At 34.8% G+C, this 24,487-nt stretch overlaps 1 protein-coding gene across 6 annotated transcripts in view; it reads left to right on the forward strand.

The window, feature by feature from the left end:
* The first annotated feature begins 7,032 nt into the window (after positions 1-7,032).
* The window catches only part of LOC138332310 (uncharacterized), a 47,888-nt gene continuing 30,433 nt past the window's right edge, over positions 7,033-24,487 (forward strand). For 2 of the 6 annotated variants that reach the window (XM_069280350.1, XM_069280352.1), the window contains exons 1-2: positions 7,033-7,176; positions 17,782-18,584. In XM_069280350.1, coding sequence (XP_069136451.1) covers positions 7,087-7,176; positions 17,782-18,584 — 893 coding nt within the window. In that variant the 5' untranslated portion in view covers positions 7,033-7,086. Of the gene's footprint in view, positions 7,177-12,946; positions 13,513-17,434; positions 17,500-17,781; positions 21,595-21,652; positions 23,062-24,487 lie in introns of those variants that run through there. The other 4 variants (XR_011209806.1, XM_069280354.1, XM_069280353.1 and 1 more) reach the window with 4 other exon arrangements.

Here is a 24,487-nt window from a genome sequence, read left to right on the forward strand (position 1 = left end):
GTGCCCAATTTCCTTTCTCACTACGCGCGTTGACTAGTGTGCCCCATCTAGGTGTAACTCTATTCGTTTTTATAACAATTAATCTTTACGTAATGTGATACATTTTAGATAAACAACTTGAAGACACGCTCCGGTCAATAGATGGGTTATTTAGCATTCAATGTAAAATTAATTGTTTGGTGTCTTTGACGGTATGCTTCAGCAGTTCAACTGTCATAGAACACCGATATTTTAGATTTCTCAAACTTGTCGGTAACATCCCAAGCAAGGGCGAGAATATGTCAACCCCACGAAAATATGCCAACCCCATGAAAATATGTCAACCCCGCGAAAATATGTTAACCCCGCGAAAATATGTCAACCTCGCGAAAATATGTGTCAACCACGCGAAAATATGTGTCAACCCCGCGAAAAAATGTAAACCCCGCGAAAATATGTCAACCCCGCGAAAATATGTCAAACCCCGCGAAAATATATCAACCCCGCAAAAATATGTGTCAATCAAGCGAAAATATGTAAGACCCGCCAATATAACCAGCTATACGGTATCTCAACTGATCAAATATACAATATGTACTGCAAGAGCTGCTGAGGTCAATAGACGGGTCATTGACTACTTCATAAGGAAATCATTTCGAAGGATGAGAGTACCTACCGTGAAGATGTGTACATTTCTCTCAGCCACTTAAATGTTCTTTTATCCAATATTGACTTGTATTTGTGCAAAACAATGACAACGTGACATTGTTGTTTTATTATCGTAAAACCAATAGTTCAGAACGTGAAAAGGCCTCAGGTATCATGTTTCTCCCCCTTGGATAAAATCAAGTTTCTATCGATCTAGTATGAAACCAAAGAGCGACCTCTTATCGGTGGGAAACATTTTCAACTAATTTTATCCCAAATAGAGGGTATTGGTAGGTTGATTGCACATTTTGATATTATGACTCAGCTGCCTTCGGTCATTTTAGACGTTATTCGCACATACAAATACAATGGTATTCAAACTTTATGAATGAATCAACGAGGAACTAAATGATTCAAGTCCCAAGTATCCAATCAGAATACTGGACGCCCTTTACCGAACAATCCCGCCTAGGAATATTTGTTCCAGTTCCTATACCTTCATGCTTGACTTAATAGGAACAATAAGCATGACATAAGTGTTCTAGGATGATCGATAAACACCCATTTCTTCTTATTATATTAGGCCTGTTTTCCGCGAACTCTGATACGAACGCGTCCCAACGAGTTAAACTGGGGAATGGCGACCAGTTTGAAAAGTGTATAAATCTCACAGTTTGCACCTTTGCATAACACAAACTGTAGCTTTGTTATAAAATAAAGTGGAAACATTTTAATGCAAAGATGTTCAATGTTTGACCTAAACAAAAAGGATACCAAAGAAACGCTATACATTCAGCTTCAGCGTTACCGGACTGCAAGGGAATGGATTCGTAGTTATCAAAACTACTGATTTTAAAGCGAATCGCGTGACAAGAGAAACTTAACCACAAAGCTAAGGATTTCCTAGTCAGTTATTAGTGAACGTTCGAATAGGGTGATGCAGTTCACAAGTAACTATTCAGAACCTAACTTTACCAGTTGTATAAACTATAAAAGTATGGCTACATCTAAACATTTACCTTTAGTAAATTAAAAAATGCAACTGAAGGAAATAATACTAAGGTTGAATGTTTCCAATTTGCAATAATATTCTCAAATTTCTTCCATGAACTTTGTGTCCCAAATGATTTAAATCCTAATTGTAACCGTGTTTTGGGGAATTGAAACCAGGAAAATAATTCAACTTAGTATTTGCATTTGTATATAGAAATTGTTGTTAGTATTTGTTATTACGGAGGCCGCTTCTTACAAGTGACAAGTTCAATCATGCTCTTTTTCACTCCATTCCGAGAAGCTTATCTCGCAACATTTACGCGTAAATCGTCACATTGGTATTTCCAAAATAGGCAACACGGAATAACTAAGATATTCACTATATTTAACTAGCAACAAAGCTCGTTTCCCCCTTTTTCTCGTTTTTCTTTTTTTATTATTTAACGGAAGAAGTACGATAATAGAACGATGACTTAACCTTTGAATCTACTTTCATTAGTTTTATTCAAACATTATTCATCATTCATACAATTACATAGATAATTTATACTAATTTTGAAATATTTCTTTGGTTGTTTTTTTGTTTATTTAATTTTTGTTCTGTTTTTGTATCATTTGTATAAATTTTGTGATCACCATGGCTATCATCACCCCAAATCAAGTTAGAGTCTTTCCTAAATCTGAAAAAAAACTAGAAGGACGAAGCATTTGAATTATCTCAATACACAGCGTATATTTCTTCGAATCATATACGTCTGTAAATATTGTATTTAATTGTTTGGTTGATTAGAACAACGGCATATAAACAGTCAGGGTCATTGCCATTTGAGGCCGGCCTTCCGTACACTCGTATGCCTTGCGTGTGTGACGTGTATGGAAGACAGCAACATTTTCGTGTTGTGTCTCCTTGTGCATGGAGCTCTTGTCATTTTTATAGTGCTATATCACTGAAGCAGGCCGCCAGAGACACCGAACAAGTACTTCCCAACCGGACACTTTAAATTTGCAGTGATGGGTCTAATTTTGGTGACCACAGTCTAATATTCCAGCCGTGGTCTTACTTTCAGTGACGGGTCTAATTTTCAGTAACCGGTCTAATTTTCAGTGACCGGTCTAATTTTGGTGACCAAGGTCTAATATTCCAGCCGTGGTCTTACTTTGAGTGACGGGTCTAATTTTCAGTGACGGGTCTAATTTTCAGTGACGGGTCTAATTTTCAGTGACCGGTCTAATTTTGGTGACCACAGTCTAATATTCCAGCCGTGGTCTTACTTTCAGTGACGGGTCTAATTTTCAGTGACCGGTCTAATTTTGGTGACCACAGTCTAATATTCCAGCCGTGGTCTTACTTTCAGTGACGGGTCTAATTTTCAGTAACCGGTCTAATTTTCAGTGACCGGTCTAATTTTGGTGACCACAGTCTAATATTCCAGCCGTGGTCTTACTTTCAGTGACGGGTCTAATTTTCAGTGACCGGTCTAATTTTGGTGACCACAGTCTAATATTCCAGCCGTGGTCTTACTTTCAGTGACGGGTCTAATTTTCAGTGACCGGTCTAATTTTGGTGACCACAGTCTAATATTCCAGCCGTGGTCTTACTTTCAGTGACGGGTCTAATTTTCAGTGACCGGTCTAATTTTGGTGACCACAGGCTAATATTCCAGCCGTGGTCTAATTTTCAGTGACGGGTCTTATTTTCAGTGACGGGTCTAATTTTCAGTGACGGGTCTAATTTTCAGTAACCGGTCAAATTTTCAGTGATCGGTCTAATTTTGGTGACCACAGTCTAATATTTGTACCGTGGTCTTATTTTCAGTGACCGGTCTCAATTTGGTGACCACAGTCTAATATTCCAGCCGTGGTCTAATTTTCAGTGACGGGTCTATTTCAGTTACCGGGCTAATTTTGGTGACCACGGTCTAAAATTCCAGTAGTGATCTAATTTTCAGTGACGAGTCTAATTTTGATGATCTTGGCATATTGTAGCTCTTTATGCTGAGCGCTGAGCAGGAGTAGAAACTACCATTTTTACAGACGGTGGTGTGTCAAGGTCATGAAAAAGAACCTAGAGCCTTCCTCACATGGGGAGCGCTCGAGGCATTGGTTGGTTTTTGTGACTTCAGTGTAATCAAACAGCAGATTCCATAATTGTTTATACCACGTAACTAGTCATACTGACAAGGCTAAACTTCACAGACAGTTCCTCAAAGGATTGTATAGATATTAACTACAGGAGGATAAACACTTTAATGTCAGCCTAGCACCTGTAGAAATGCTACATTAACCGACATGTTTCAGTACGATTTCCAAGCTAAATAGAAATAATTACCATTGAATGAATAAGTTACAGCAGTAAATGAAAAGAGAGGAAGTCAAACTCAAAAAACATTGACATTGTCCTCTTTTGTATGTAACATGAGTACTGTTTTAGATACAAATGAAATATGATTTACGGTTTACGACCGTGATACGTATTTACTGTATGTAACGCGATAACTATATTCATGCTTAATAGAACTATATTCATGCTTAATAGATGTCTCACACGAAAATATGCAATGACAAATTGTTCAAAGACATTTTAGTTCAGAAATAATAATGCGCCAAACAAGGTTTTTTGAAGGTCACACTTTTACGACTGAATTATTTTATTGCATAATCCGGACAATCATTGTTAATAACTGTGTCTACAGTACCGGAAATACTCAATAAATCAATTAATTCTGAAGGAACATTTATTGACTTGAGAAAAAGATAGTGATTTCACCAACGATTGAAGGCTTTGTTTTCAGAACATCAAAATAATTACTTTTTACAGAAATACCCAATACTTTAGAGGATGCTTAAATGTCACCTTTCTATCTATCAAAACATGAATGAAACAGGGAACGAGCTTGGTATCATCAGTAAATACTCCTAGGCTTAAATCAAAATAACACGACGCTACATGACATCGCCTTTGTTATCACAATCTTATTTCGGATATTACACAGTTATCTTCCCTTGTGATAAGGTATTCATTGGGACGTCATGTGACGGCGGGTGTAACGTCATACTTTTGAGAGAAACCTTCATGAGTTTCGCTCACAAAATAATGACGTCACCATGGATACCTTCCTGTAAGGGAGACAACCCTGTAAAACGTAAAGACGGAACTCCTGATGCCCCAAATACTACCAGGGTCTTGGATGATACTACACGAATTTCTTGTATAAACTCTTGTCTTTATGTATCGAATAGATTACACTCCACTAGACTTTTTTTTTTTTTTTTACTTATGTTTGAATACCTGTATAATACAAGTTAGCCATTGTACTTATATTTGTATTTGGTTTGCAGGTAACACTTTGGTATCATTCAAGTTTTTTATGTACGTTTTTTTTTATATTAATGTCTGTGTTCAGTGCTGATACTCTGATGTCTCAGCTATACAACTATAAAATTTGCAAGAGTTTTTGCAATTATACACTACACGAACATACCGCAGCCTCTAAAATATATTTATGTTCACACAAACAGATTGCATACAGGGGACCGTTCTTTAATAACTCAAGGCCGTAAAAAACAACCAAGCAAATGATCTAACTTATGCTTATTTCTACGTTGCTGTTTCTATCCTTTGCTTTTGGATTATTTATAGTGGATTTCAGGTTAAAAGAGGGCGGGGGCGGGGGGAGATGTACCTGTACTCATCTATTTATATATTTCTGTTTGATGCATATCTGAATTATTTGATACATGAAATCAACACCTAGGTGCGAAAACCAACTACGTCACAAACATTGTATAATAAGATAGACCATCTTCGATACTCCAGGGCTTCCGATCACTTACGATCTCTAGTAGATGTAGAGACTGTAAGTGATCAGAAGCCCTGGAGTATCGAGGATGAAGATAGACGTGAATAGTAACAACACAGAGGTATGTAGCTCGAGACATTATGTAGTACAAAACAACGGCTTTAACATCAGAAGCCCTGGAGTATCGAGGATGTAGTAGATGTAGAGACTGTAAGTGATCAGAAGCCCTGGAGTATCGAGGATGTAGTAGATGTAGAGACTGTAAGTGATCAGAAGCCCTGGAGTATCGAGGATGTAGTAGATGTAGAGATTGTAAGTGATCAGAAGCCCTGGAGTATCGAGGATGTAGTAGATGTAGAGATTGTAAGTGATCAGAAGCCCTGGAGTATCGAGGATGAAGATAGACGTGAATGATAACAATACAAAGGTATGTAGCTCGAGACATTATGTAGTACAAAACAACGGCTTTAACATCACAAGGTATGTAGCTCGAGACATTATGTAGTACAAAACAACGGCTTTAACATCACAAGGTATGTAGCTCGAGACATTATGTAGTACAAAACAACGGCTTTAACATCACAAGGTATGTAGCTCGAGACATTATGTAGTACAAAACAACGGCTTTAACATCACAAGGTATGTAGCTCGAGACATTATGTAGTACAAAACAACGGCTTTAACATCACAAGGTATGTAGCTCGAGACATTATGTAGTACAAAACAACGGCTTTAACATCACAAGGTATGTAGCTCGAGACATTATGTAGTACAAAACAACGGCTTTAACATCACAAGGTATGTAGCTCGAGACATTATGTAGTACAAAACAACGGCTTTAACATCACAAGGTATGTAGCTCGAGACATTATGTAGTACAAAACAACGGCTTTAACATCACAAGGTATGTAGCTCGAGACATTATGTAGTACAAAACAACGGCTTTAACATCACAAGATATGTAGCTCGAGACATTATGTAGTACAAAACAACGGCTTAAACATCACAAGGTATGTAGCTCGAGACATTATGTAGTACAAAACAACGGCTTTAACATCACAAGGTATGTAGCTCGAGACATTATGTAGTACAAAACAACGGCTTTAACATCACAAGGTATGTAGCTCGAGACATTATGTAGTACAAAACAACGGCTTTAACATCACAAGGTATGTAGCTCGAGACATTATGTAGTACAAAACAACGGCTTTAACATCACAAGGTATGTAGCCTCGAGAACATTATGTAGTACAAAACAACGGCTTTAACATCACAAGGTATGTAGCTCGAGACATTATGTAGTACAAAACAACGGCTTTAACATCACAAGGTATGTAGCTCGAGACATTATGTAGTACAAAACAACGGCTTTAACATCACAAGGTATGTAGCTCGAGACATTATGTAGTACAAAACAACGGCTTTAACATCACAAGCATGGAACAATTGATATTGTTAAATGTTATTTATGTCCCGTCGTAATGTAAGGATAGAGTATGAAATAATAATAAAACAATATAATCAAATTTGTATAGATCACATTTGTAGATCCGATAATAAAGTTCATTGAACAATACATTTTAAAAGACAATAACAATAGGCACCCAAATTAGGAAGTTTAAATAACACTGTTAAGTATGGAAACAGACATCTCTACAGCAATAAAATGATGGCCAGGTACCTGGTATGTTTGTCACAGACACCGACTACTGATAGGTGGTGGAGGATTCGACTGACCTACTGGTCTTTTATAAAGGTATGAAGTTTCCTTCATCCTATAAAACATATCAGTCACAATATATAAAAGGTCTTGTGTGTTTGATAATTGTAGATAAACTCTGCAATGCCTTTCTTTAAAAAAATATGAGCTTTACTCGGATTTAATATTCGTTAGTGTGGAAGCGGCATTGGATGATGCAGAAGACGCTTAACTTTCTGGGACATTTCCCTTTTTCGTGATTCTACATGTCTAATATCCCGATGCATTATTAATGTCCTGTGTGTGATTTGTATTTTTCCAAGTCCAATTTTCCTATTTCCTATATACTTGACCGTTATGTATCGAGCTTCAATGCTATAAAAAAACAGCTGAAAGGCACAGGAACAGTTTTTAAAGGTGATATTTAAAATGCTGTCTTGATATGACCACATTAGCTTAATACAAGGATGTATCAGCCACTACATAGTTTGCGTCTAACATTTTACTTTAGTTATCAGTGATATAACTCTTATATCAATAAATTGGGAAAAATCAATAATCGTGTTCTACAAAAAAGTCAATGTTTAACGTGGATTTTGACCTATTTACTGACCCCGAATATTTGATTGAAATTTAAGAAATTGCTTCGATTCTATTTCTGCGTGGAAAAACCCTTATTGTCTATCAATGGATATATTTATCTTTTAAAACCGTATTTACTTTTGGCACGAAGGTAATGTAAGCGTCCATTATATTTATATCTACGGGGAACTATGGTTCGATAAATTGTACAACACCGGTATGGTGCCTTTCTGGTTTTGATCAATTGTACAATTTCGGTATGGTGCCTTTCTGGTTTTGATCAATTGTACAATTTCGGTATGGTGCCTTTCTGGTTTTGATCAACTGTACAGCATCGGTATGGTGCCTTTCTGGTTTTGATAAATTGTACAGCATCGGTATGGTGCCTTTCTGGTTTTGATAAATTGTACAGCATCGGTATGGTGCCTTTCTGGTTTTGATCAATTGTACAGCATCGGTATGGTGCCTTTCTGGTTTTGATAAAATGTATAACACCGGTATGGTGCCTTTCTGGTTTTGATAAAATGTATAACACCGGTATGGTGCCTTTCTGGTCTTGATAAAATGTACAGCATCGGTATGGTGCCTTTCTGTTTTGATAAAATGTACAGCATCGGTATGGTGCCTTTCTGGTTTTGATCAATTGTACAGCATCGGTATGGTGCCTTTCTGGTTTTGATAAAATGTACAGCATCGGTATGGTGCCTTTCTGATTTTGATAAAATGTACAGCATCGGTATGGTGCCTTTCTGGTTTTGATCAATTGTACAACATCGGTATGGTGCCTTTCTGGTTTTGATAAAATGTACAGCATCGGTATGGTGCCTTTCTGGTTTTGATAAATTGTATAACACCGGTATGGTGCCTTTCTGGTTTTGATAAAATGTACAGCATCGGTATGGTGCCTTTCTGTTTTGATAAAATGTACAGCATCGGTATGGTGCCTTTCTGGTATTGATCAATTGTACAGCATCGGTATGGTGCCTTCCTGGTTTTGATAAAATGTACAGCATCGGTATGGTGCCTTTCTGGTTTTGATCAATTGTACAACATCGGTATGGTGCCTTTCTGGTTTTGATAAAATGTACAGCATCGGTATGGTGCCTTTCTGGTTTTGATCAATTGTACAGCATCGGTATGGTGCCTTTCTGGTTTTGATCAATTGTACAACATCGGTATGGTGCCTTTCTGGTTTTGATAAAATGTACAGCATCGGTATGATGCCTTATTGGTTTTGATAAATTGTACAGCATCGGTATGGTGCCTTTATGGTTTTGATAAAATGTACAGCATCGGTATGGTGCCTTCCTGGTTTTGATAAAATGTACAGCATCGGTATGGTGCATTTCTGGTTTTGATCAATTGAACAACATCGGTATGGTGCATTTCTGGTTTTAATAAAATGTACAGCATCGGTATGATGCCTTATTGGTTTTGATAAATTGTACAACATCGGTATGGTGCCTTTCTGGTTTTGATCAATTGTACAGCATCGGTATGGTGCCTTATTGGTTTTGATAAATTGTACAGCATCGGTATGGTGCCTTTCTGTTTTGATCAATTGTACAGCATCGGTATGGTGCCTTTCTGGTTTTGATCAATTGTACAGCATCGGTATGGTGCCTTTCTGGTTTTGATAAAATGTACAGCATCGGTATGGTGCCTTTCTGTTTTGATCAATTGTACAACATCGGTATGATGCCTTATTGGTTTTGATAAAATGTACAACACCGGTATGGTGCCTTTCTGGTTTTGATCAATTGTACAGCATCGGTATGGTGCCTTTCTGGTTTTGATCAATTGTACAGCATCGGTATGGTGCCTTTCTGGTTTTGATAAAATGTACAGCATCGGTATGGTGCCTTTCTGGTTTTGATCAATTGTACAACATCGGTATGGTGCATTTCTGGTTTTGATAAAATGTGCAGCATCGGTATGATGCCTTATTGGTTTTGATAAATTGTATAACACCGGTATGGTGCCTTTCTGTTTTGATCAATTGTACAGCATCGGTATGGTGCCTTTCTGTTTTGATCAATTGTACAGCATCGGTATGGTGCCTTTCTGTTTTGATCAATTGTACAGCATCGGTATGATGCCTTATTGGTTTTGATAAATTGTATAACACCGGTATGGTGCCTTTCTGTTTTGATCAATTGTACAGCATCGGTATGGTGCCTTTCTGTTTTGATCAATTGTACAGCATCGGTATGGTGCCTTTCTGTTTTGATCAATTGTACAACATCGGTATGGTGCCTTTCTGGTTTTGATCAATTGTACAACATCGGTATGGTGCCTTTCTGGTTTTGATAAAATGTACAGCATCGGTATGATGCCTTATTGATTTTGATCAATTGTACAACACCGGTATGGTGCCTTTCTGGTTTTGATCAATTGTACAGCATCGGTATGGTGCCTTTCTGGTTTTGATCAATTGTACAGCATCGGTATGGTGCCTTTCTGGTTTTGATCAATTGTACAGCATCGGTATTGTGCCTTTCTGGTTTTGATAAAATGTACAGCATCGGTATGGTGCCTTTCTGGTTTTGATCAATTGTACAACATCGGTATGGTGCCTTTCTGGTTTTGATCAATTGTACAACATCGGTATGGTGCCTTTCTGGTTTTGATCAATTGTACAACATCGGTATGGTGCCTTTCTGGTTTTGATAAAATGTACAGCATCGGTATGGTGCCTTTCTGGTTTTGATCAATTGTACAACATCGGTATGGTGCATTTCTGGTTTTGATATACCGTACAGCACCTGTATGTTGCCTTCTGGTTGTCATTATTACGCTGTTACGCGTCAGCGACACAGGTGCCTTAATCAGGTCAGGCTTCTTTCCTCGGGAACTTAACAACTCGGATTTTATCAAACAAAATAACATATTTTGACATTTGCAGTTATTGGAATGAACAAAAGATACGGCCTATTTTTAAGTTTTTAAGATAGCATACCATGGTACGATTTTCTACCAATTTAGACGTAAATATTCAAGTAGCGTTTGTTTCCATTCAGAAGTAGAACAGGTTTGTTTGTGTAATTGGTGTTTAATTCATTCCAGATCTTTTTATCGGTATTTTTACTGTACTAAACAGGCAATCTCTCTACCTCTATATACCGCAATGTTGTGATATAAATCTCATGACAACTATACAGGCTGTGAGTTTGACACGCGTCTTATTCTGCCTGATTGACGCGAGACGATATCTGTACACGCGCTAGCATGGTAAATAATAGACTGATGATAACAATAACAGTATGTCAAATAACACTCAAGGTAAAAAATACAGACATAAGAAACCACTCTAAAGCAAACAATACCACCCGAAGCTTTGTAAATAAACCTCTATTATGAAGGCATTTTGTTGAATTGTGCGGTTGACATCTAAAGGAATCAAATGATTCACAAATTCTCAATTAAGATATTGGAAGATATGTATCAATTTAGCACTGTTCAGAGTTCTGCCATTAAAACCAGTATAATAAAATATTGATATCCCAATTGGTACATGGAATGGTTTGGCAAATTATAAAGCTTGATAATTTTGCCACTGGATAAATTAAGAATGGAGAAAATCCCAGTTCCATAGCAATTACGGTAATCGAGATAATGCAACATTTCTCGAAAACTTATCTGAACCCCAAAGCAATTCATCCCGATTCGGTAGCCTTTGACATGTGACGTCATATGGACAGCGAGATCGACTCTAGCAGAAGTTAGAGTGGCGATTTTCAATAAATAATAATATAATTAACTGTATATTTGTAAATAGTTATTTTGAAGACACAACTACTTTCGTACATGTCAGATGTCTATGTAATACGAAGTGCGAAGCACTGCTTAGGTAACACATACATGGAAATATAAGAAAAACACAATCTTCAAAATTCAATCCTACACACTGACAGCTTAAAGCTTGCAGCCGCCATGTTTTTACCCACTGTAAAAAATTCCATCAGCGTGAATGCGATGCTTTGAAGTCAGCTCAATAAATAATCAAGCGGTTCAAACGCTTTTATGACCCGACGAACGTAATCTTCATCCTGCAGAAGCTTAGTGCTATTGCTCTTTATTTGCAAGCGTTCAAGTGATAGACCACCTTCCAATATAATCATCTGACCCAAAACGGAATATCTGTTACGGAAAATTATTAAAAATTTCGTCTTTCTCTTATGTGAGCCTAACTCGATTTGCCCTCTTCTACTTCCAGAATATAACTTCCGTTCACTCGATTGTAGCTCTTCTACTTCTGGAAGCTCTTCCCTCTGTAGGCTGGAAATCTTCTGAGAAGACTTCTCTTCTTAGAAGAGCGCAAATCGAGTTGAGCTGTGGATTTCCTTCTCAAATGGGGGTTTTGGGACAAGGACAGAGTGTGAATATATGAATAAAAAATAAACAGAAAATTCGGCTCCGTTATTTCCATAAACTTTTTTTACATTGTATAATTAATGGTTTCTGAAACATCTGGCTGCGCCCTTTAAGGCCTTGCCTTCAGTCATATTATATGATAATACCTGATGCTATGCTTATCCTTCAAGATATCCAAGTAGAAACGCCTTTTCAAGCAGGATATGTGCTTATCAAGGGATAAAACCTCGAGAAAGCTAAGTTGATATTCACAATTAAAATTGAATGGTTACTCTTAATATTGAATCAAAAGTTTTGAGGATCAATATCGACTCAGCAATGTATCTTTTTGCACTTAAAATTAAATTCGACACGAAAATATCAGAATAATTAGCAACAAATAAGAACACTAAAGTTTATTGTTTAAACTTTAATTTGTTTTGGTAATACTATCATTCTTTACCGTTGATAATAATAATATGTGCCTATTTACAATTTTGCATCTGAGAGTTATATGCCCTCGCAGGAAGGTATTGGTTTCGATTTCATGTGTGCATAGAAAACGTTGTGAGTTTCGCCGACAAAATAATGTTATGCGCTTTCTGTATTACTACACTTAGTGAAAATATTAACACAACTGTATACCCTCTTCCGCGTTTAACCAGGAGCTATTTCTACGTGACAGTCAACCGGTTTACATCTGGAATTATTTAGTCGCTAGGAAATTTCTGAATTTCGATAACTATTATTTACAGTTTCAAGCTATAAAAAATGCGAAAAATATCGACAAGTTTTTTTGTTGTTTCCCCCATTTTTTTATATAAGTATGTTTCTTTTCTACTCTTAATGTATTCCCTAGTTTAACTTAGCGCTATCTGACATCTGAGATAACACGGATTAACACTGTGTCATATATGTGTGATATAAAAACTTGTCCAGACTCTCTAGGCCTATATAACTTCCGGGTTAACACTTAATCATAAAATGTCACCTAAACATTAACAATTTATATTTACTTCAAATCCCAAAGATATTTACCAAACTTTCAAACAATTTATATAGTTATGTATTGTTACTCCATATCATGATTTATAATTAACCAAGTATTACCTAACTATATAAATAGCTACTACGTTGGCCTGGGCTCCCAGTTGGTGGGATATGCACTAACATGTCGGGACGGTGAAGAAGTGTTTTCCGGATTTCATTACCCACGGAGACCGATTTAGGGCGAAATAGCCCGAGAAACTGGCACTATCGGATAACCTCTCTTCTCGGAAATGGATTGCCATAGAAACGAGTCCTGGAATAATTTAGGTCTTAAGGGACAGGGATATTTTGTTTTGTGTCGTTATGAATAAGACATAGTTGTGAAAGAAGGGTTTGAGAGGATTCTCATATCATTTATTCAATTATAGGATACTTTAAAGAATGAAAAGCAAACTCTTTGTTATGTTGGTGAGTATACTCGTTTTTTTCTTTTGAGCAGAATTACAGTTTTTGATATCGTATTGCGTGTATGTATGTGCAGCTAGAAATACGCCGGTTTTACAGTGTTAAAGCGCACACCTGTGTTTAAGTAAATATACAACGACCTCGATAAGAGATAATATCCCGTCCTGTGTCTACAATGTGATATAGCTGAGAATATACACAGTGATTATAAAATCAAAAATTAAATAGCTGTGATCTAAAAAGTAATCTCAAGAAAACGGTTCTAGACTGAAGTAAAATAGTTCTTTATGAAAGGAAATAGTTACAGCTAAAATTAAAAAGACAATGATTTATAATGAACACTGGTTCTAGGTTAAATGAAATAGATTCAGTTAGTTAGGACAAAAAATGATGTGAAATAAGTCTGAGCTAGAGAAAACATTTACAGGATTTTTTTTAAAAAAAATATAGACATGTAGTTATCGTTTTCAAAGAAACTGAAAATAAATATAAATAATAATAATAAATAACTTTAATAATAAAAAAAAATGAGAAAAGGATATCCCATCCATTCAAAATAAATATTCCGTTACACTTTTTTGCGAGACCCGATTCTCCTATGTTATTCCCCTCCTATCATCAATAACTTTGGGTTGGACTGAACTGGTCAATTTGTAATAAGTTCATCTTGAATTCTAAGTGTGTAAAATACATGGGAATGTCTATGAATTAAAAGAAACCTCGAAAACCATCAATACATTAGACCTTTCAATGAAAGATATTTATCAGCATCATATATTAATTGCAATTGGTTTCCCATGTTGATCCATACTGTCTATGATTTATTCAGGTAACCTGTAAACATAGTTGTACCCCTATATGCACACATAATCTTACAATATCCATGTCAACCTTGAAATGTAACGAAATCTATTTTTATGCATGCTCCACATAAAACTCGACACAAATGTGTGAATTGAAAATGGCCATCTTATAAAGATGATAACATCTTATATAAGATGACGGTTTATTAAAACTAAACCATGTTATATGTGTAAAAATCACATGAAAGTTATCAATTAACACATACAAAATAATGGAATGGTCATAACATCATAATAATTAGTACTCCATATCCAATTAACACATACATTGTAACTGGAGACTCTAAAAATGACCATTCCAATAAACATAGCTGTTCTCTTACAAATAGAGAACAATAAAGATAAAAAATTAAAATTTACAAATTATTACAAAATATTTTCCCTATTGTGGGGATTCGTCAGAATTACGCCTCAGAATTACGCAAAAGAGTCAGATTCGACAGAAATACGCCAAAATGACGTCACCCAAGATGATGCAAAAGAAAAGCTTGTATTAAAGGGAGGGAAGTAGGGTGGGTTTAAAACTTTCCGAAATTGTAAAAATTAATCGTAAAATGAGGTGAAAATGATGGCGCCTGTGAAAATTTTTTGCAGAGATGAAGCTTAATATAGCAACCAATCAGCAATCAGTATTAATATAACAGCCAATGAGAGAGCGCCTTATATTGGGGCTCTACACAGGGTAACTATATAAGATGACGGTTTATTAAAACTAAACCATGTTATATGTGTAAAAATCACATGAAAGTTATCAATTAACACATACAAAATAATGGAATGGTCATAACATCATAATAATTAGTACTCCATATTCAATTAACACATACATTGTAACTGGAGACTCTAAAAATGACCATTCCAATAAACATAGCTGTTCTCTTTTCAAATAGAGAACAATAAAGATAAAAAATTAAAATTTACAAATTATTACAAAATATTTTCCCTATTGTGGGGATTCGTCAGAATTACGCCACAAAGTGAAAATGCTGTCAATCTTGCACTTGCAAAAGAGTCAGCATATTCACTGCCCCACATTTTTGTGTATGGATTATCTAACTGAGGGATATTCATGACAACCCAAAAACGTTCAGTATAATGTATTTATAAGTATATATTATTTGTTCAACTTAGTACGGCAAAGGTTTTATAATATGACATTGTCATGAAGGCTATTTATTTTTTCCGCCGAAGGCTATACTTTAACTGAAGATAAAATCAATGACAATATACACTTCTTATATCATGTACATGTATCATACACGACCAAATCCCCGTCTTAGATACATGATTAACCGTCACCAAATATATATGCTATTAAAATCTGCACATACATGTACAAAAATATCAATCGTTAAAGGCCCACTACCTTTCCGAAACGGCTTTTTATTTTTAAAATGGGAATGTAAAACGAGATCGATAATTTTGTAGAGTCGCAAAAGTTATTGACTTACCGTTAATACTACATATATCATCACCTTCTGAACAATTTAATCAAAATAAATAAAGTGTTAATTGTCATAACGCGTGTCGTCTTATGATTCCCGCCGTCGTCCTAAATACGGCGCGGTAGTTGAATATCACTATGCCAGACAAAAACAGCGAAATGACTCTCCACTGTTTTCATATATTACGCGGTAAATCTTGCATATGTTTGGTGTTGCAACCTCTTCTTAGTCCATCGGTATATATTTTCTGATGTTATTAATGTTTTTAAGAAATCTTTATATTTTGCTCTGGAAAGGTAGTGGGCCTTTAAAACAATGTTAAAAAAAAAACCCAACAATAATACTTAGTGAGATAGTGTAAAGCCGTCATGTGGTAATAGAATTGCTAGGGATCGTCCACGATTCGTATGGGTAAAATCATTTTGATAGTATGCAACGCGCCATTAATGAAACTAAATAGTCCAGATACAAATTGTTAGCTCCTATCTTCATACATTCCCATTTTAAATAAAGTAATAAATGTAAAACATTTCATCAAGAAAAAGTGTTTGATTACTTAACTGTTTCACATGAGGCATCATACACGATTCGTATGGGCAAAATTCTTTTAATAGCATGCAAGGAATTCTTAATGAAATGAAATAATCCCGATATAAAATGTTAGCTCATATCTTCATATAATCTCGTTTTAAATATAGTAATAAATATAAAACATTTCATCAAGAAAAAGTGTTTCATAACTGGACTGTTTCATCTGAGTATTAATGCTTGCCAATTTAAAGGCATCACACACGATTCGTATGGGCAAAATTCTTTTAATAGCATGCAAGGAATTCTTAATGAAATGAAATAATCCCGATACAAAATGTTAGCTCATTTCGTAATATATTCTCATTTTAAATATAGTAATGAATATAAAACATTTCACCAAGAAAAAGTGTTTCATAACTGAACTGTTTCACCTGAGAACTTATGCTTGCTAATCAATTTGAAGGCATCATACTGAAGTAAAAGATACTGTATTGATATATGGTATATACAGGCAAGATTTCTTCACGCGAATATCACGTGAGATTCACGTAAACAATTTTTCGTGATATTCACATTTTTGTTCCGGTTCACGTGAAATCCACGCGAAGAAATACTGCCTGTGTAGGCTTGATAATAATAGGAAATCTTCATCTCAAACAACTCCAGCATCTTTGATTTATTTATAGTATTTAAAATAAAGTCAGTTGAGTTTTTAATTGATATGTTAGGTATATCATATATTATAATGAAAGGGAAAAACTCATGATATATTTATTTTATCGCCAATGTTTGATCTAATGTTCATTTAATTGGTCGCACCACATCTGATTTATTTAGCACTTTAAATTCTCAGGTATAGTGTGCACACATATTGGAGTATCATTAAAAGCACAATCTTCGATTAATCTTTCCACAAAGGAAAAAAAATACAAAAGATACACTAGTAAATTATTGTATTGACACACTACAGCTTTTGTATCAATACTAAAACATACCAGTGTACATATTGCAGTTGTACACTAAATAGATATACGATCTGATGTTACCGTAAGACTATCTTATTGTTAGATAAATATTTGTCTGTAGGACACGCGTGTCAAGCCTCCATACCTGCGACGGGAAGCGATTGGGCCTTAGACACGAAGGAGATGGTATTATTATAGGCCTTTATGAAAACTATTTACAAAAATGTTAACGCTTACGTTTGATTATTTACTAAACATACAAATATTTCCGCTCTTTTATCAATTCAAATGTAAAGGTTTTTCTTGTGGTTTACGTGTTTTACTTTTTTTGGCTTTGCTTATATCTTCCACTATCAGTTTTGGCCATTTAAGTAGTTGACAGGTTTGATAAAGTAGTCCATCAGAATTTCATGAGAAAATCAAAATCAAAATTTAAAACATGTGAAAACTAACATTTGTTTTTATTAGTTGCAGGTGATTGGAATTATACAGATACTATTGTTTGTCACCAATACTGGAGCATACACAAGTAAGAAAGTTACCAAATTGAAGTACGGTATCCAGAAATTTCATGATTTGTTTAAAAATGGCGACGAGAACCCCATGTTCACCCACATAGATCATACAAAGATTGGCTTCACAGATTCAAATTTATTCAAAAAGGACAGAGAGGACATACTATACTCTACCTCAGACGAGAACACGTGCAAACCCTCTACAATCAGCATCACATCCGAGCTAAAAGATTCATCTGTATGTCCTTGGTACACAAAGATGGGTTACGACAATAAAAGGATTCCGCAAACAATTCATATCGCCGAGTGCCTGTGTGAATCGTGCGCTGAAGGATGCTGCCGTGAGGTGTATATAGATTTACCGGTATTACGGTCTTACAGAGGTGAATATGTACCGACATTGGAACCCGTTAGTGTGGCGTGTGTATGTCAACATATGAGTGTGAGGGATCAACATATTCATTGTAGAAAAGGCAAGACATTCAAGCCAGGGCAAGACTCATCTACCTTGCAGGAAAGAAGAAGGGTAAATCAAAATACCCACAGACAATCATCGAAGAACGAAATGACTAAACTAAAAACTCGATCTAGTAAAAGAGTATACTCCCAGCATCGTCAAGGCAAAACAAGGAGAGACAGAAAATTACGCCATAAGAAAGGAAGGCGACGAAAACATAAAAGGAGGAAAAGCAACGTTACAAGATTAAGAACTAGGGAATTGGTATGGTGGAGGGATAAAAACTGTGCCTATTACAGGTATTGTAAACGATGAAATCATCACACCGTGTAAATCTTCACTATCAAGTGTTCTGTATTTGCATACTACACCGTTATAAATATGCCCTTGCAGGTAGGTATTGATTGTAATGTCATGCGTTTGCGAGCGTAACTTCATACTTTTCGGAGATAACGTCATACTTTTCGGAGAAAACGACGTGAATGGCGCTCACAAAATAATGACGGAACATTCGCTACCTACCCGCAACGAAATTAACTTTGTAATATGCAAAGACGGAATACCACAATGTAGCACACATAGTCAGGTTACTTGGTTAGTATTGGTGCAAAAGATATTTGAAATCCGGTTTGGTTGTTTGATATGCACCGTCTGACGTACATGTTCTAGTTTATCATAGGTAACAGGATTGACCAAAGTTAAATAAATTGCATTTGTGGCGTCTTTATTGGCGCGTTTTGTTAAAGATACGCACAATAATATGGCAGTCTTATATATACAGGGTATCCCATAAATCATGTTGTACTTAGAGGAAGAGAGCTCATCTTTTCGACGCAATCAATCGATTAAAAACGATTGTAAAGTTCCTGGTGCAAAACGCAAACCTTCATTGCTATTTCATTACCTAACTGTCCATTGACAGTTTGAAATCATTTATTTAAACAGCTAAAAGACTAGGGTTTTCGTGCTCTCTTATTTGATATGCGTATTCAAGACAACAGTGTATTGTGTATCAGATAACCGTCGACAGTTCAAGCTGTTAATAAAAAAAACCTCTCTATTATTTAAATTCTACTTATCGTATTATTTCTTATTATCTACTTAAAATGAAGTACGAAAAACCGTCTTCGTATTTGCATATTGTTGGTACATTTGTCCTTGAGTTTTGATATTTATTGCTACGTCATAACATCATAATAAATAGAAGAGTCTTTTCACACAAACTGATGACGTAACAATTCATGTTTACCCTGAAGAGCAGATAACTCTCGCAACGACTGAAAGTTATGAATATTATTTGACATTTATGAGTAATTGAACTATAGGGTAATATGCATTGAATGCGAAACATTGGTGGCTGGGAGGAAAATCCTTAGTCAGAATAAACGTACCATAATAGCAAAGATTTGGATAGAATACATGCTATCTTAATCTCTGATAATAGTAAATACACAATTTGAGTAAAAAAATAATCATAAATAATGTAGACTTCGGTTTGCTTCCTCCTGTGATGACTTTCATCCACTTGGTTTGGTCTCACACACCTTCCAAACGTAAATCAGAATTATATTTTGCAATTCAAAATGGCTTTTAATTTCATATGGCAGACACAGTTTGGTTTATTTCAACAAAGACTATATAACCAATTATACTACCCAGGACCCATGTGATTATGTAATCAATGTTTTATATTATTTTGTCATGCACACGTTTGTTATCAGTACGGTATCTAACACGTTAGAAGCATAATATTGCGAGTTATTGTCCTTGGTACACAAGGACAATACACAAAACATGGAATGTTTTCGATATTGTTCACATGTTTTAAAAATGATTATTTTACGGTTGAAAAATTTTGAAATAGTGGGTATTGGATTTAGCAACAAAGTGCTCGGTTCGGGATACAAGTGTTATTTATAGGTACTGATGTCAACTTGTACATACAATTACAAGCATTAACAACATACATACGACAGATTAGAGTCCCATTTTGCTTTTAACAATAATTAGATGAACGGCAAAATTTGTTACCTTTTACAACAAAAATATCACAAAAATATGGCACTTTAAGGGCATTAGTGTTTCGGATTTTACAACGATTAGTTGACAGCATATGTCATAAGATGGTTTTGCTGATGGGATTTATCGAAGATCACTCTAAATACCAGGTTAACATCGTGTGGGTAAGAACATCCTTTGCGGATCACCACTATTAATGCTGCTTAAGGTGACAGACACTACATGTGTAATATCTAATGAAGATAGCTCATCTGTCCATTGCCAGTCATTGTGGTCTTCCTAACCTTTATTCCGTTTCTGCATAATACAGAGTTATTTCCCTTTCAGGAAGAAATCGATTGTGACGTCATTATTTTGTGAGCGGACCTCAAGACATTGGTTTGCTCTGAAAAACATCATTTGTCCTTGTAAATATATGACGACAGTATCATTAGCTACCCGCAATGCGTATTTCTCTGAAAGATGTTCCACCACCGACAGAGCATAACTGATATTCATCATTTGAGCAATAATTGGTACTTAATCGTGTATATATATGTCTAATTAATACAAAAAAATAATATAAAATAATTTATTTTGCCTTTGGCGCATGCGCAATCAGTACTTCATTCCATATAGGATATAGTGACACGGAATTTTTTTCGGGATGCAATTAATTGTTTTTCATATTTTTAAGAATTAGAAGCTCAAATTTTTCAATGGTGGTAATAGGCACAGTAAGTAACTTTTGTAACTGAAGAAAAATCCTAAATCGTCTGCTCCTGTTTTGATAGTGAAAAAAATCCCATTTGTCGGCGGTGGAGCATCTTTAAACCAATGCAAAGACGTTAAAACACAGATTATATATATATGTATATACCAATGTAACGCAAACATATCTGATAGGAGTTTTTGTTACGTAATAAACCATTTAGTTTTCGAAGAAACATTTGCAGATTTTGACGAAAACAGTTGATAAGGTTATGAAAACAGTGTTTTATCTTAAAAGTTATCTTTAGATAGCAGTAAAAAAAAAGAAAAAAAAGGAAAATGAGTTACAGTTTAGATAAAGATTCAGTATACATCATATGGATACAACCATGATTTTACTGCTATATAAGTTTAAATCAATGTAGCTTAAAAGATTCAATGTCACATTATATTTTAGAAGTTTCTTATTACTGTTTTTGCTCTAGCAAAAGTCACATCAAATAATAAATTTAGCTATCTTAGAAGATTTGATGAAAGGTTAACGATTTTTGGCTGATGTAGCACTTGTTTTTATGCCCCAGTGTGACACAATGTGTTTAGGCCAGTTTCTCTGATGTAGCACTTGTTTTTATGCCCCAGTGTGACACAATGTGTTTAGGCCAGTTTCTCTGCAATTTAATTATTGCTGTAGATGTTTGTGAAGATAATTAATTAATCAATGTTTATTTATTTCGCCACAAGGATTGTGTGGATACTATGCATTTAAATTTTCTGTTTTATTTCTGTATATAAATACAATGACAATGGAAGCTCGTTTTACTTTGATGTCGTGTTGGGATTGTTTCGAGTTGTCCTGTGGACTCTTTCTTGAAACGCGAAAAAACCTGCCACGTGATATAGGTTGAATGAATGTCACATTTGGTTTCATTGGCTACAAAAGAGCCCTAACACGTAACTAAAATCACCTTTTATTTCATTTTCTTTTCTGTTGTCACTTTATTCTTTATCTTCACATATGGTGAATCTGTTTTGTTTTATCATATTTGGTTTTATTTAATCCTATTGTATTACATTACACTGTTATATTTATATATATTGTATCTATGCCTGGGTGTGAAAAACAGACAGGTAACATAACTTTAAATATAACGTGTAAAGTATTGCTTTATGATATTGTTTTATTTGACACGGCATCATTCCGTGGTTTTGCATATTACAAAGTAATCTGTTCTTCAGGGCATGCATTTATCTCTATGCTAATAATCCATGTGCAAATATCACATCGCTTTTACTTACAAAATATGATGTTAAAGATGCGCCACCACTGACGAATTATGTGTTTTTTCTCTGTTAAAAACATGAGTAGACGAATTCGTATTTTTGTTCAGTTACAAAAGTTAATTATTTTAGACCACTATTATCGTTCAATAGTTTGAGCTTCTTATTTCACTACAAGATAAAAAATGTTAAAAATAATTCATTGCATCCAGTAAAAATTCCATGACACAATGGCCTAAATAGAAAAGAAGTACTGATTGCTCATGTACAAAAAGCAAAATTAATTATTTTATAAGCATTTTTGTGTTAATTAGACATATATATATACATATATATACAGTCACGATTAAACATCAGTTTTTGTTCAAATGATGCATATCTTTTATGCCATGTCAGCGGCGGAGCATCTTCAACAGAAATTAATAAAATTTGTCTTTGCATAATGAATTATTATCTCAATTTTGGGAAGGTATCGATTGTGACGTCATTATTTTGTGAAATACTTTGTTTTCAAAACATAATTTACCCTTGAAAATGTGTATCATCAGAATGAATATCTGCCCTGTACCCACAGGGAGAGATAAACCTGAAATATGAAAAGTTTGTTGCTTGAACTATAAAGTTAATAAACAAAAGATATGTCTCATTTTCTTAGAAAAAAAAGAGATTGATATGCATTGAAATGCATGTTATATCTATATTTCTTTTTTTAATGATTTAAGGATACGAATACAACTTACGAAACAACTTAAAAATAAAATGGAGAATAAAAAATCCTTTCATAACAGAGCGTTTGCATTGTGTTATGTTGATAAACCAAATGTAAAAAAAAAATGGCGTTCATTATTTTTAGGAAAATATGTATTTAAATTAAATTCCATTTTCAAGACAAACGTTGCGTTATATCATATGTTACGATTAGAGGATACTGTGAAAATGTATTCCTTAAAGAAAAATCCGCATTTCATTACATTGTAATTCTAGGAAAATTTTTATTTATAATAATTCAAATTTGATTTTTAAAAGTACAAAAGTACGCTACTCCATGACCTTTGTATCCTATTTCAATTTATTATTATTAATACTTTAGATTTCTGATTTCTGTCAAATATATCAAGTGCTACACAGGAAAAAGTGCATACACGTTTTACGTACGTTATAAAACGCATGTAAAACGCATGTTGAGGACCACGCATGTAAAACGTACGTACGAAACGTATGTAATACATGTGTTAAACATGCATAATACGCATGGTAAACAGACGTAAAACATAAACGCATGTAAAACGGACGTATCAAAACATGTGTTATACATACGTTTGATCCTATTACAAAATCCACCTTTTTTGTTTTTATGTAGATTTACATTGTCTTTGAAGTTGCACCATATATTTGTCATTTTCAAAAGTAAAGTTTAGTTCCATTTTATTTGTATTTTCGGTTTCTGTCCAATGACTGATATCTTTTCATACATAGTATGTTGTATAATTTCATAATCTTAGGATGATTTTATTTTTCCTACATCAATTTGTCCTTAACGTCACTTTATCACTTACATTTTAAAGGCTGAAATCTTCACTGAAGTCGTGCCCAATGTTCAATTGTTTTCAAATTCTGGCTCAGAGAGTATAGAAATCAAGTTAAAAACTTCAGATGTTTAAACAGAATCTCAGAATAACATTTAAACCGTATTCTATGAATATACAATAAATAAGGATTTCCGGAAAATAAATTTGTCCGGCCATCAGAATCTATCATGTTATAGCACAGGTGTCTGCTTCTGGTTTTGAAAACATACAATAACCTACCCCTACTATATAGTAGGGAAGGTTATTATTTTTTTTAAACCAGAAGCAGACGCCGGACTATGGTATCGAGGATGATCAAACAGCAGTTGTAGACCTACTACATTGTACATCATGAAGCGCTGGTCAGCTGATATTGATCATATGTATTCAGAGCATTAGTCTTCAAAACTGTTAAAATTTAAATATAAAAAGACGGAATCCACATTAGTGGTTTTGCTTCTGTTCACAATCAGTAGATGTACATATAATTGTAGACCTAAATGTATCATCATACGATATTGAAGCTGCTTTATTCTATCATGTGGCTAATATGAGGTTCACTATAAGTTGGTAGAAGACATATATAGATAAAAATGAAACCAAACCATAGAGACTATTAAACATGTATTTGCATATGGGAGTATCAT

The sequence above is a fragment of the Argopecten irradians genome, chromosome 9 (assembly GCF_041381155.1).
Source record: "Argopecten irradians isolate NY chromosome 9, Ai_NY, whole genome shotgun sequence".
In the NCBI taxonomy this organism is placed as follows: Eukaryota; Metazoa; Mollusca; class Bivalvia; order Pectinida; family Pectinidae; genus Argopecten; species Argopecten irradians.